Source organism: Macrotis lagotis, chromosome X (assembly GCF_037893015.1).
Source record: "Macrotis lagotis isolate mMagLag1 chromosome X, bilby.v1.9.chrom.fasta, whole genome shotgun sequence".
Lineage (NCBI taxonomy): Eukaryota > Metazoa > Chordata > Mammalia > Peramelemorphia > Peramelidae > Macrotis > Macrotis lagotis.
This window is the reverse complement of record NC_133666.1, coordinates 74,248,526-74,261,423: the sequence shown is the minus strand read 5'-3', so window position 1 is coordinate 74,261,423 and position 12,898 is coordinate 74,248,526. Positions and strand designations below refer to the sequence as shown.

Genomic DNA, 12,898 nt, shown 5'->3' with positions numbered 1-12,898 from the left:
CCCTGGGGGCCAGAGGATTTGGGTTCTGGTCTTGGGCAGGTAGCTATTTCCCCCTTGTGGGAGCCCGGGAAGTGACTTCCTTAAGCTCGCTGGCCTCAGTTTCCTTAGCCAGGAGTGGAAGGGCGGAGTAGGAAGGTGAGCTCTCCGAACCTCAGTTTCCCCGCTGGGCCAATAGGATCCATTCAGTCCTTCCCGTGCCAGCCCCCTCCCCACGTGGAGGTGGGAGGGGGTCCGGGTGCGCAGGGAGAGGAGTCTGCCCCCCCCCCCCCAGGCCGGGCCCCATGCGCTTTCCCGCCTCGAAAGTCTCGGGCCGAGAGGCGGGAAGGAGCCGCCCGAACCCTGGCCCGGGCCGCGGGGCAGCGGGAGGGGAGGCCCCCAGAGTCGCCCTCCCCTTGGGAGCGTGGGGGGGGGCGGGGGCCCCGGCAGAAGGAAACAATGTAGCCAGGAGGTTCGGCCGGCCGCCCCCTCCCATCGCCGCTGCGTCCGGCCCAGTAGCCGCCTGGCCCCGCCCCCGCCCGGCCCCTCCCTCGAGGCCCCGCCCCGGCCCGGCCCGTCCGGCAGCTGCCTCCTCCTCCTCCTCCTCCTCCTCCTCCGGCGGCCTCCAGTGGCCGGCCGCGGCACGGGGGCGGTGGGGGGGCGGCAGGGGCGCGATGCTGGTGGCGCTCGGACGGAACGGCTAGCGGCCACCATGGAGCCCGGAGGCCGTGGCCAGGGCACTGGGGCCAGGCTGGAGCCCCGGCCGGGGGCCTGCCAGTACTCTCATGTGCAGCTGCAGGGGGGCGCGCCCTGGGGCTTCACGCTCAAGGGGGGTCTGGAGCACGGCGAGCCGCTCCTCGTCTCCAAGGTAAGCGGCGTGGGGCGTGGGGGGCGCGGGGCGTGGGGGGGGGCGCGGGACCGGGGGGTGGGGCGGGGGCGCAGCGCACAGACTCGGCCGGGGGCAGCCGTAGCCCCCCGCCGCCCCGTCGGCCTCTCTCCGGTCCTGGGGCAGCGCGAGTCTCCACGGGCGCGGCCGGAGGCGCAGAGCCTCATGCCCCCCTCTGCCCCTTCTCTCGACCGGCCTATGTCCAGCCTGGGCTCCCAAGTTCCGGCGGCCCCTGCCTCGGCGGCCCCTGCAGCCCCACTGTTTGTCTTAGCAGACTGGAATCTGCTTGAAGCCCCCCCTCGGCGGGGGCGGGGCAGAGCGCTCGGAAGTGGAGATTCCCTCTCGCCTGTGTGGCCGAGAGGGCGGCTGGCCGTGTGGCCGTGGCCGAGTCAGCGGGCTGCCGGACTGGCTTTCTCTGAGAGCGAGGACGGAGTTCCCTCTCAGAAATCGCAGAGCCAGGGTCAAGGTTCCGGCCTGGATAAACTTGCTCCTCACCATCCCCAACCCTCCCCCCAGCAGGGCCAATTCCGGAGCCGCCTGAAAACCAAAGAGCCCGGTGTGCCAGGAAAGACCAAGAAACTGCCAGGGAAGACCAAGAAACTGGCTTGGCCGACTTGCTGGAAAGAGAGCAACCCCCCCCATTTCGAACCCTGAACCCCCAGCCCAGCCTCCCACTAAGATTTCCACCCTGGCCCGTCCAGCCAGGCCTCTGATTGCTGGGTCAGGCGGGTCAAGTCTGTTCCAAGCCATTTCCTTAGGGAGGGCAGATTGGCTTTGGGCTTTGGCTTTGGCAGCTCCCGGTGGGGGAAGCTTTGGGGCACCTGGAGGCGGGGAGGAGTTCTCTTCAACTTGGAAAGCAGCCAATCCCAGACTGGGGCCTGGAAACACTAGGCTGGGGTTTCTTAGCCTGGGGTTCAGGAGGACCCTGGATGGATTTTTGAGGTGCTCTAGAAACTCGCACCTTCAAAATGATTGTTCTACCAAATGAATTTCAACATCATGGGGCTCCTAATTTTGAGAAGAGTGCATGCCCCATTGTCCAAAGACAGCCCAAGGAAGATGAGGCAGGCCTGCCCTTGAGACACTTTCCCCCCACCCTGCTCTTAAGCTGTGTCCCCACTGAGCCAACTCTTCCTGTTGCCCCTTCTAGACCTTCTCCTAGTTGAGGAAAGGTTGCAAAACAATGTCCCTCTTTATGGATTTGGAGAGGGGTATGGCCCCCGAGTGGGGAAATTTCTAAGCTAATAGACCCTTTCTTGACCAAGTTCCATACTGCATTGTTTCCCCCTCCCCACCTTGCACAACACAGGCCCTTCCTTTTGACTTCTCCCAGGGTATGACTGGCCTTAGCAGCTCTGCTGTCTCAGGGGTGGGGAAGGGGCCCGGCTTCTGTTCCAAATCTGAAAATCCCTCTGAGGTCAGGGAGCAATCTGTGGCCTGGATTGGAGAGGAGGGGATAGGAAAAGTCAGGAAAACCCCTGAAATAGCCCAGGCCTTCTGCTCAAACATGGGCAACTAAGATATACTTGGACCCGTCGGACAGAATCCCCCAGACCATCCATTCACTCTTTCTCATCTCACATAAACCAATTCCATGGATTTACCCCCCCCCCCAGCATACCCCCTCCATCTCTAAGGCCTCCCTTCTTTGTGAGGCTCCTCCGCTCTCATGAAGGTGGACTGATTGGCCCCCAGTGGCAGGAGTCTTCAAACGGTGACTAGATAGCTTGCCTCTTACAAAGCTTCTCTAGCACACCCCTCCAACAGGACTGCACTGACCTATTTATAAGTGATCTGCCCATGCTATGGCACTAATACATTCTTAGGACATTATAAAGTGTGCACAAAAAGACAACTGAAAAAGATGGAATGATACTTGATTCTAGAAGTAGTAAGGAGCCCTATAGAGAAGGGAGGCTTGGGAAGAAGGCAATGAGCTCGGATATCCCCACTCACAAAGCCTGCACAGAAAAGGCACCAGGACCAGTAAGGCTGGGCACAACTTTTTCCCAGCAGCCTCTGCATTTAGATGCCCAGGTGGACAATAAGTCATCACTACTTTAGAAAGGGAAAGTGACAATTGCCCAAGTCCAACAAAGCCAGAGGGGAAAAGATGAAGATTCATGCCAGGGGTGTGGCTAGGATAGGTCTCCTCTTCCCAAATTCTGATTGGCTAATCCCACACCCTTTGAGATAGCTCATGGCTCATGGGTCGAACCACAGCTCTGGAGACTGCTGCCCTGTGGGACTGTAAGCAGCTGGAAGGCAGAGATTGTGCTTCTTGCACCTAATCCTTGTTTGTAGAATTGAAACGAACAAAAAAGGGCCAGAAGCCTCTGCCCTATCCCCTACACCCCCTGCGCACAGGTCCCAGCCCCAGATCTGGCCAAGGACCTTGTTGTATCGCAGTTTGCTCCTGCTCTTTAGGTCCCTCTCAGAGACTGGACTCCTCACAGGTCTTTCTCCAAGTTGAAGGAGACAGTGTGGGAGTGAGCAGAGTAAGCATAGCTCCAGACTTGATGCCAGCAAAATCTCTGGGATACAATGACGAGGCTGTTCTTCCAAGAAGGGAGTCTTCTCTGATGCCTTGTTTCTAATGAGAATCTTAAATGAAGGGAGAGAGGAGAGAGAATTTCCTGACCCCTTGGATCAGGGCTTGTGGCTTCCACAAGAGTCCTGACAACAAAGCTTTCTCCAGTTGGCCTCTTCACTTTATAAATGAGGAAACTGAGGTTGTGCCCGAGATCACAGAAATCTTAGGGAGCCGAATCAGGCTTGAGACTCCAGACGTTTTTGCCCCTAGACTCTATTGGGCTGAAGGTGTGCAAAGCATTCTGGGAAAACTACTGGCCAAGGCCCAAAGGATTCTTTAGAGGGAAAAAAACCAGTCATTTGGGACGATTTCTTATGGGGCAGGGAATATGGGAATTGCCTATATGGGAAAGGATTGATTGCCCTGTGTCTGCAGACTGACACAAGGGAGTATATGGAGAAAGAGGCAGTTTTTAGGTTATTGATCACCTGGCATGGGGTCAGAGACCTTGGCATGATTTATCTCCTTAGTCACAAGAACTCCCAAGAGGCTGCTGGAACCTTGGACTTGGAAAGCATGAGTATTTAGAAAGCTAGCACAGGGTGGATGGATTCTTGACAAATACCTTTGCTCCTTCCAACAACTCTGAAAGATGGATGCTAGGAAGATCTTTGTTATAGAGTTGAGTAAACTGAGACAAGCAGAGGTACAATGACATGTTTAGGGTCACAAAGTAAGTCTTTAAAATTGAATTTGAACTTTGGGTTTTCTGACTCCAGACCCAGTGCTTTCTCCATTTTCTGTCTTTCTCTCTCTCTCTCTCTCTCTCTCTCTCTCTCTCTCTCTCTCTCTCTGCCTTGGAATCATGGAGCCTCAAAGATTGGACTACTTGGACTGCCAAGCCCCTCCTTCGATGCTGGAAGAAACTGGGGGACTGGGGAGGGGGAGTACCTGGTCCAAAGTCTTGTTTTACTCAGACACTTTGTACCTGGGGTCTGCCTCATCCACAGACCTTAGGGCAGGGTCTGAGTGTGTAAGAGAGGGGCCTGCTTCTGGTTACCCAGCCCAAGATTCAGGTTTCCCCCAGAATATGATTGGTGGTGAGGTCCACTGGGTGAGGCCTTCCTTTCTTCCTCCCTCATCCCAGGGTCAGGCTGGGTGGGGCTGGAAGGTTCCCATCACTTCACTGGGAGTTTCCTGATGGAGGGAGGTGCTAACTTCTTTCTTGCTCTCCAGAGATGAGGTCCTCTCTCTGTGTCTGTCTGTCCTTTTATGTTTGTCTCTCTCTATCTCTTGTCTGTCTCTCTTATTCTTTTCTCTTGTATTGTCTTCTCTTCTCTGTCAGAGTCCCTGTTTCTCTGTTATTCACTTCACTTCCTTCTCCTCTCCTCCCCTCCCCTCCCTCTCTGATTGTTAGAAAGCCTACCTAGCTTGGCCTCCCAAGATAGGAAGTTTTACCTGGTCCAGTAGAGAATCTGAAGAGAGATGAAGTGAAAGGGGGGGGCTGATACCTCTGCTTGAGGCCCCCCACCACACTGCTTGGAGGGTTGGACTTAGACTGTGAATCCCGCCTCTGAAACTTAGCAGCTGTGTGACCCTGGGTGAATTGCCAAACTTCTCTGAGCCTTGGCCAGGAGAGTACCTGTTGTCCTTAGCTCCCTGGTATGCCAATGAGTTTATCTTTATAAAGTCCTTTGCAGCCTTTAAGGGTCAATCATCTCTGGCTCCTATCGTTATTATTAAGAGTGATGGTGGGGAGGAGAGTTTAAAATCCAGAATTCATGAAGTGAGTAGTCTAGAAATTCAGCTCTTTCCTGGCCAAAACCCTAGGGGAATGTGGGGATTGGCCGAGTTGTGCCACCCTAAGCCAGGTAGGCCAGCTTTGAGTCCCTTCCAGCACCTGTTTCCTCTCTCAAACTCCTCTATCGGAATTCAGGGGTCCCGTCCACCTCTTCTTGGCAGGTCACTCCAGCCTTCCCTCCATCAGCCCCCCCCCCCTCAGAAGGTAGCAGCCCTTCTCTAAGCCTAGGGGGTGTGAATTGGATAAACTGCTCTTGGTCTATTAGATGCCAACCTTCAGAATTGAAGAAAAAATGATGCTAAGTTCAATGAGCTCTCTCCTTCTGGGGTCTTAAGGGCAATTGCACTGATGTGACCACTGGAGAAGCTCAGAGGACTGAGTTCAGTTCTGTGTCTTGTGTCTCAGTCTCCTCTTTTGTAAAACAGTGGCCTCGGAGGGCCCTTCAGCTCTCAGGTCATGATTTCTAGCCCTTTCCCCCACTTTATCAAGGTAGGATATTTGAACTGTGTCTTGAGAGTGGCAGGGTTTATGCCCTTGGTCCCTGGAATTTAGAAGGAGCCCCCATGGGATGACCAGATAGTTGGGATCAATAGATGACATAATTGAGAGACTCTTAGGCTTGTTGTTATAAAGGCCTGAATTCAAGTCCACCCCAAGAAGTCACTTCTCTCTGAGCCTGGAGAAGAGACTCTGGTACCTGCAGGACAGAGGTAGCTAATACCAGCTCAAAACCCAATTGGGAATATTTAACAAAAGGAATGAAAATACAGGAGCCTACGGATAACCATAGCTTTCCTAAGACTTGGTGCTTGCAGGGGTCCAATTTTCTTTACCCCTTAGAAGGTCTGACCCCAGTGCTGTAGACTGCAGAGGAAGAGGGGCTCAGTGGGAGCTGGGGAAGAGGCTTTTGTTTCCCCATCTCATTTTCTGAAAGGCGGGAGAGCCTCCTCCCTCAAAGGCTTGTGATGGGGTGGAGATGCTCCCCTGCTTCAACTGCTTCCGAGGGGCCCCAGGAGTATTGACATTCACTGGGCCTCCTCTTTTATGAATTGCTCCGGGGGGCCTGGGAGTGATCCCAAGGGAGGTGGGAGTAAGGCCGGAGTCCCACACCCTGGGAGGAGAGGCCCCTTTGTTGTGGTGTTTCTCCTGCAACTGACCCAAGTCCCCTCTCCCTTCCCCAAACAACTTCTGTTGCTCTCCCCAACTCCCTTCTGTTGCCCCTGCTTGGCTCCATGGGGCCCCTGTTTGGTGGGGCCCCTGGCTGGCCGACTGACCCAGGCGTTCCCTATTGCTCTGGCTGGTTTCCTGGGTTCTGGTGGCAGCTTCTGCTTATGCACCCTTCTAAACCGAGGCAAACAAAAGAATCCAGCTCCAGCTGGAAGACACTTGAGCTTGTCTTTGGGGGGGGAATTTGGGGGGTGGAAATGTTCCCTCCCCCAGGAATTTCTTAAAAGGGAGTGGAGAGGCTGGGCTTGGTGATGTTGGAGTGATTATCTTGAGGAAGCAGCCATGTGGTCCCAGTTAAGTTTCTTCAGAACCAGGGTTAAAAAAAGGTGGCACCACTTTTGAAAGGGGTAGGTAGGGTCCCCAAGGGCTGCCATGGAGGCGACCCCCGAACAAATCCTCTTATGGCCAAAGGTGTTTTTACTTTAGTGAGGAGAGGGATGGGAAGTTATCAGAACTGTAACCCTGGTGATCCAAGGCCAGAATATTAGCTTCCCAGCCAAGGATGTGTTTTGGGGGGCTTGGAGAAGGAAGGGCATGATTGGTGGAGCCCAAGGTGGCACTGAAGCCAGACTCCATGGAATGGGTAGTGGAACAGGACTTGGAAACACCTGGTAGGGGGGGAAAGAAGTTCTGGGAAATCTGTGATGATGAGACCTAGACTCTGCTCTAGATGTGAGTTGGCAGGCACCTTCTAGGCTATCTCCTCCTACCCCTCTGGGTCACTCAGGGAGGGAGGGCAGAACTGGGCCTGGCACCCCGCTCTCCCTGCTGATTTTTCACGTTAAGTCTCTGATCCTCATTTTGCTCATCTGGAGTGTGGAAGGAACCTTGGAGTGAAGATGTGAAACATGTGTGGAGTTGAGGCAGGGCTGGGCTTGAAAGCACCTGACTGCTGAAGGGCCTGTCCCTTCCAAGGATAGCCCCACTGCTCTGCTCCCTTCCCCCTCCCCTCTCTGCTCCCTCCCTCCCTGGGCTGGGCCCAGCTGCTGCTGGGGCCTCTGCCCCTCAAGCCCCTGCTGCAGGAGGCCTGGGGGGGAGGGGGGACGAGGGAGGGAGGGAGGAAGGGCCTTGGGTTGGGGGAGGAGAGGGCCAGATGTGCACAGGCAGCCCAAGCTGGATTCTTTTAACCTTGGCTCGATGGGAAATTGGAACAGCAGGGCCTGGAGCTGCAGCCTTGAAGGATTGCAAAGCACAGGAGGTTGGCCTTTTACCCAGGGGCCTCTTGGCACAGGCAAGGGCTCCTTGGCACTCCAGTGGGGGGCTGGTGAAGGGGAAGAGACCCCCCCCCAGCTCTACTGGTCCAGCCTCTTAAGTTTGTAGACAAGGAGGAAATCGAGACTCAGGGAGGGAAAGAAATGTCTTCCAACCAGCATGGACCAGACCTGGCCTCTGCTCTATGGCCGATGAGTCTTTCTTGGGCTTCCCCCGCTCTGTCATGTAATTATTCATTTGTTCTTTCCCTTCCCCCACATTTTGGATGCACCCACTCCAGGTGCTTAGGGCGAGTGACCAAATCATCTCTGGGAGAAGCTGTACTGGCTTCCTAGGAGCATGATACAGGTTCCACATTCAGAAGACTTCTCCCTCAGGCATAAGGTCTACCAAGGGTGCTGGACCCAGATAGACGCTGGCAGGACTGGCATTGGACTCCCACCTGCAGGCTGGCTCAGTGAAACTGGTGATCTCTTTGGGGATTGGGCTCTTGAGGAGGAACTCGAGATCAATTGGGGAATTTAGCATGTCAGCACCCCCCAGTGGTCACTTCTGCCACCTGACTCTGGAGGTATGTGAGGATACACAGAGCATGGTATGCCAGATCTAGGAGAGCCTGGAAGAAAGCTTAGAAGCCATTATGGCCCATTTCTTCATTTTCCTGGTGAGGAACCAGGGCCCCAGAGAGGAGAAGGGGAGGTGTCTGAGGTCATTTGGATTAGTAAGTGGCAGAGCTGGACCTTGAACCCAGGCCTCCTGAATCCAGTTTCCCATATTGTCTCTTAGACACACAAAAGCCCCATTGAACTAGTCTGTAACCCCTCACTAAGCAAATGGCTCTTCTGGGTGATTGGCATCCTGACTGGATGGGACCATATTTCATGTCCCTGAAATGCCCCCCTGCCCTGTTTGGACCACAACTCTATAACTCCTGGGCCTGGGGTTCAGGGGGCTGCTCAGATGGATTGGCTGGGGAAGGGCTTTGTTCCCCGCACCCTTCTAGGCTCTCCCAGGATAAATACACCGAATGGAAAGAGTGGCTAATGCCTCCGTTAGGCAGGACATGGGCCCTTCTTCCTTCCATCCCTTTGGCATGTTTGCCTGGGCAGGCTGCCAGTTGAGCTAGGCATTGGAGCTCTGGTGCCTGAATAATTTGGCTTTTCTTGGGGAGCCCCTTCTGGGCTGAATTGCGTGCTCTGGGGTAGCCTGGGGAGGGAAGGTGAAGTGCATCCCATCAGGCAGGGCAGCCCAAATCCCAGCTGGTCTGCTTTCCACTTTGGTTCAGGGGTCCAATTCTGGACCCCCCTTTACTTTGTATTCTTGTCAGATACCAGGTGTTGGGATTGCTCCTAGAGGCCTGCCTTTGTTCACATCTTGCTTAGGTGACCCTGGGCCAGGGAGTCTACCTCTCTCAGCCCCAGGTTGGTAAGCTGTAAAATTGGTGTGAACTCTACCTCCCTCTTTGGCAAACTTGGATGTGCTACTGAAATGTCCTAATTCTTACTAAGAGAAGAGGTGGCCTGGGGTGGTGGTAGGTGAGTCAATGGCATTGGCACCAGAGCCATTGGCATCGGATACATCCTAGCTGTGTGATGGGGTCATCCTCTGGCCCCAGTCCCCTTTTATTGCCTCAAGACTAAACCTTACAGACAGTTTGGACTTTTTATCAGTGGTGTGGACCAATCTTGGACCAGTGCAGTAACTGGATCGGTGGTCCTAAGGGGAAGGCCCAGCCTTTCTGCTTTTTCTCCATTCATTGCTATGGGCTCCCATCATTAATAAGCCCATTGTTTTTTGAGTCTTGCCTAGGAGCTGCTAGGGGACAGAGCTTTAGTTACATAGGAGACAGAGAAATGACCTCCAAGTCAAGAAGTCTCACTTCTGTTCATATTGACTGTGTGATCCTGGTCAGGTCACTTAATGGAGGTTACTCAAGCATACATAAGGCTCTTGGCAGGCTGCATACTGACTTAGAAAACCATATATTTTGCTTTTTGAAAATGAGCATATTACCATGTTAAAATCAGATAGGAACTCCCCTTTCATCTGGTTGGGGCTGCACTCAGGAGGGTTGTGGGCCATCCATTTGACACCTCTGGCCCAGGCCATTCTCTGAGAGACTTTTGTGTAGAGATGCCAAACTGCTTTGGGTCAAGTAGTTTCCCTTTCCCAGAGTCCCTTGTACCAATGCAGTTCCAGACCTGGTCCCTCTTCTGTTTGTTAATGGGCCATATGGAGAAGAAGATGGTAGAGAGGGAGGTAAGAGGATGCAGAGTAGGGTGTGTGTGCTCTTGGGAAGCTCTGAAGCCAGCGGGGCTGGGGGATTCTTGAGCTGTCATGGAAAAGGAGGCTCAGAAAAGGGCTCTGCTCATCAGACATGAGGTAGCCATTACTGGTGGAAAGAAAACCTAGCTGCCTCACTCAGATTACACTCCTGCTACTTCTGGGGCGATCGAAAAGGCCCCAACAAACATGACAAACAGGGAGTTGGTTCCCAAATCATTGGGAAGATAATAAGAGAGTACCTGGCTGCCCCGGATAACTTGAAGTTACCTGACCCAGATGAACTTCATGCGAGGGGGCTGATAGAGCTGCTGCCAGTAATTTTGGATAGATCATGGAAAATGGAAGATGTACCAGAGGGTGGGAGAAGAGCAGATGGGCTCCAAAAGAGGGAAGAGAATGGAGCCCGCCAACTGTAGACCAGGGTGAACCAACTGAATTCCTGGGTGGGGCTTCTATGTTAGGTAATCTGGGAATGTCCAAAGCAAGCCCCATGGTCCAGAAGTTTGTCCTTGAAGGAATGACTGGAGAACATGGAGAAAGGGGCTTATGGAGGGCTACCCTCATTTCATCAAGTATGCGTCATTTCCTTCCTGGGCAGGATTGCTAAACTGGTCAATAAAGGGAATGCTGCAGATCAAGTTTATCTAGATTTTTAGCAGCGTGGAGATAGAGACAGGGATTAGATGACAATAGAATCAAATGGATTCTGAGTTTGTTGGATGACCAGACTCAAATTGGAACTGGGAATAATTCATTGTCAACCTGACGAGAGGTCACCAGTAGAATGCCCCAGGGATCTATGCCAGGCTCTGGGTTTGCCATTCTTCTTCAGAATTTAGATCAAGAATTTGATAGTATGTGCATGAGAGTTGCAGATGGCACCCAGCTGGCAATGATGTAGAAAACACTTTATCTGTTTATTTTAGCAAAATATTTGAAAGTAGCCAGAACTATTCTTGTGAGCAAGATAGAGAGCTGTGAGCTAGCCGATGGTATAATTAGGTGGGCTTGGAAGGGGTTGAATGCTCAGGTGTAAAGAGTCACCATTAATTATTTGATATCTGCTTGGAAGGAGCTCTCTGAGGCTTTCTGCTTGGCCTTGTGCTATTGAACATTTTTATTGATGATCTGACATAAGTGCCATCCTCATCACATTTGAAGATGACCTCAAGGGAAGAAGAATTGCTAACATTTGGGAGGATGACAGACAAAATCCCAGATGACATGGACAGACTAGAACATTGGGACAAGTCTAATAGAATGAAATTTAATAGGCATAAATTTAAAATTGTGTCTTTTGAGTTTTTAAAAAAAACCCAGCTGTGTCCTGTGAAATTGGGGGTATATTCTAACACTTAAGTAAAGCCAATAGGAACCCCCAATGGACTGTGGCAACCCAGGCTGATTTGAATTTCGGCTTTGTTGAGAACTGCATGGTAGATAGTCCTGCTGTCTTCTGCTCTGGTCACATCCTATCTGCATGAAGTTTGGGGGGTCAATTGTTAGGAAGCACATTGCTAGGCTGGAGTTTGAGCAGAGGGGGGCAACTGGACTAGGGGGCCACTTAGCTTGCCATCTGTCCTACCTGCTCCCTGGACTGTCAATCCACTACAGACTTTGCCTTGTGGAACTTAAGCCTTTCAGTTCTGGAACTCCCATCCTGGGACCCATGTGGTCATTAGTGAGTCCATTGCGCCACCTTCTCTTATTTAGTGGATCCAGAGGTGTTTCATTCCCATTCTGCTTCAGCTAGGTCATCATCTGTCTTGTCATAGCTCTCCCCTGTCCACCATTTCTAGTTCTGGTATCCTAAATAAGTAATAGCATTAAAGGTCCCTGGAGTCCAATTCTGGCCTTGTTTCCATTGCCCCATGCAACCTTCCACTTTGGCTTTCCTTTCCTCTTACTTTTTTTACTTTTCCCTCTTCTTTTGACCTTATTCCTGAGATCCCAATTTGGAGTCACAGCTGGCACCTTTGGTCTGCTTTGACATTCTGTGATCAGAGTTGTGGAAGGGCATCTTGGGGGTGGCAGAGCTTTTGGATGACCTGGTATATGTGGGAACTGGCCTACTGATAACCTGACTTGGATTTGACCTTCACCCTATTTCAGTTGAGTGGGTTCCCTTGGCCTGGTGGCTTCCTGGTCAGTCTTTATCTTGGTTGTTTCCCTCTGTGGTTTTGGTTTGAGAGATTTGTATCTTAGGCTGAGTTTGAGACTGTAGATCAAACTTGCCAATCTCTTTGGTGTCCTTGGCTATGTCAGTCAGTCACTGAACTAGCATTGCCTAAATGGCTCTTTTGGGCCAGGTTCTGTGTCCAGTGTTGGGAAACCTCAAGACAAAGAGAGCAACCATTTCTGCTGTTCTCTTGGGGGTAGGAGATACAGAATCAGTATGGAGAGATCAATTCAAATAAAGTGAGTATCAATGGTGCCTTGGAAGCTTGGCAGGGTGGCTGGCAGCAATGCATTTGCCATGCCCCCTTTTCTTGGTTGAGGAGTGGGGGCTGCTGTGTGATAGGATGAGGGTGCTCTGTTCACTTTCATGCTGCCTGATCATCACCAGTATAAGGCAGTAGCAGTCCAAGCTTTTGAGCTGCTAACCAATCATTGGGGAAGGCGGGGGGAGGGTGAATCTTCTAGGAAGATGCCAAGCCAGGATAATGATCAATCTCAGGAAGATTCTAGGGGGGACTCTGGACTTTTGCCCTAGGTGACTCCAAGGGCTGTCCTGGGAAGCCAACCTCCAGAATTGACTCAGCAGATGTGGGCAGTTGGGGAAGTCACAGACTGCAGGCCTTCTGCTTTTCCCGGTTAGATCTATACTGCAGCACAAATGTCTACATGACCTGTTCTGGTTGGACCCAGACTGACTCACAGTGATCCCAAAGCTCACTAACTGGTTCTCTAGTAAGACAGTGCAGAATTTTGCCAGAAACTGAAGTCAAATTCACTAGCTAATACTCTATAAAATGTG

At 52.4% G+C, this 12,898-nt stretch overlaps 1 protein-coding gene across 2 annotated transcripts in view; it reads left to right on the top strand.

Moving 5' to 3' along the window:
* The first annotated feature begins 654 nt into the window (after window positions 1–654).
* SHROOM4 (shroom family member 4) overlaps window positions 655–12,898 on the top strand; it is a 133,440-nt gene continuing 121,196 nt past the window's right edge. For both annotated transcript variants that reach the window (XM_074208275.1, XM_074208274.1), the window contains exon 1: window positions 655–844. In XM_074208275.1, the coding sequence (XP_074064376.1) occupies window positions 689–844 (156 nt within the window). In that variant the 5' untranslated portion in view covers window positions 655–688. The remainder of the gene's footprint in view (window positions 845–12,898) is intronic.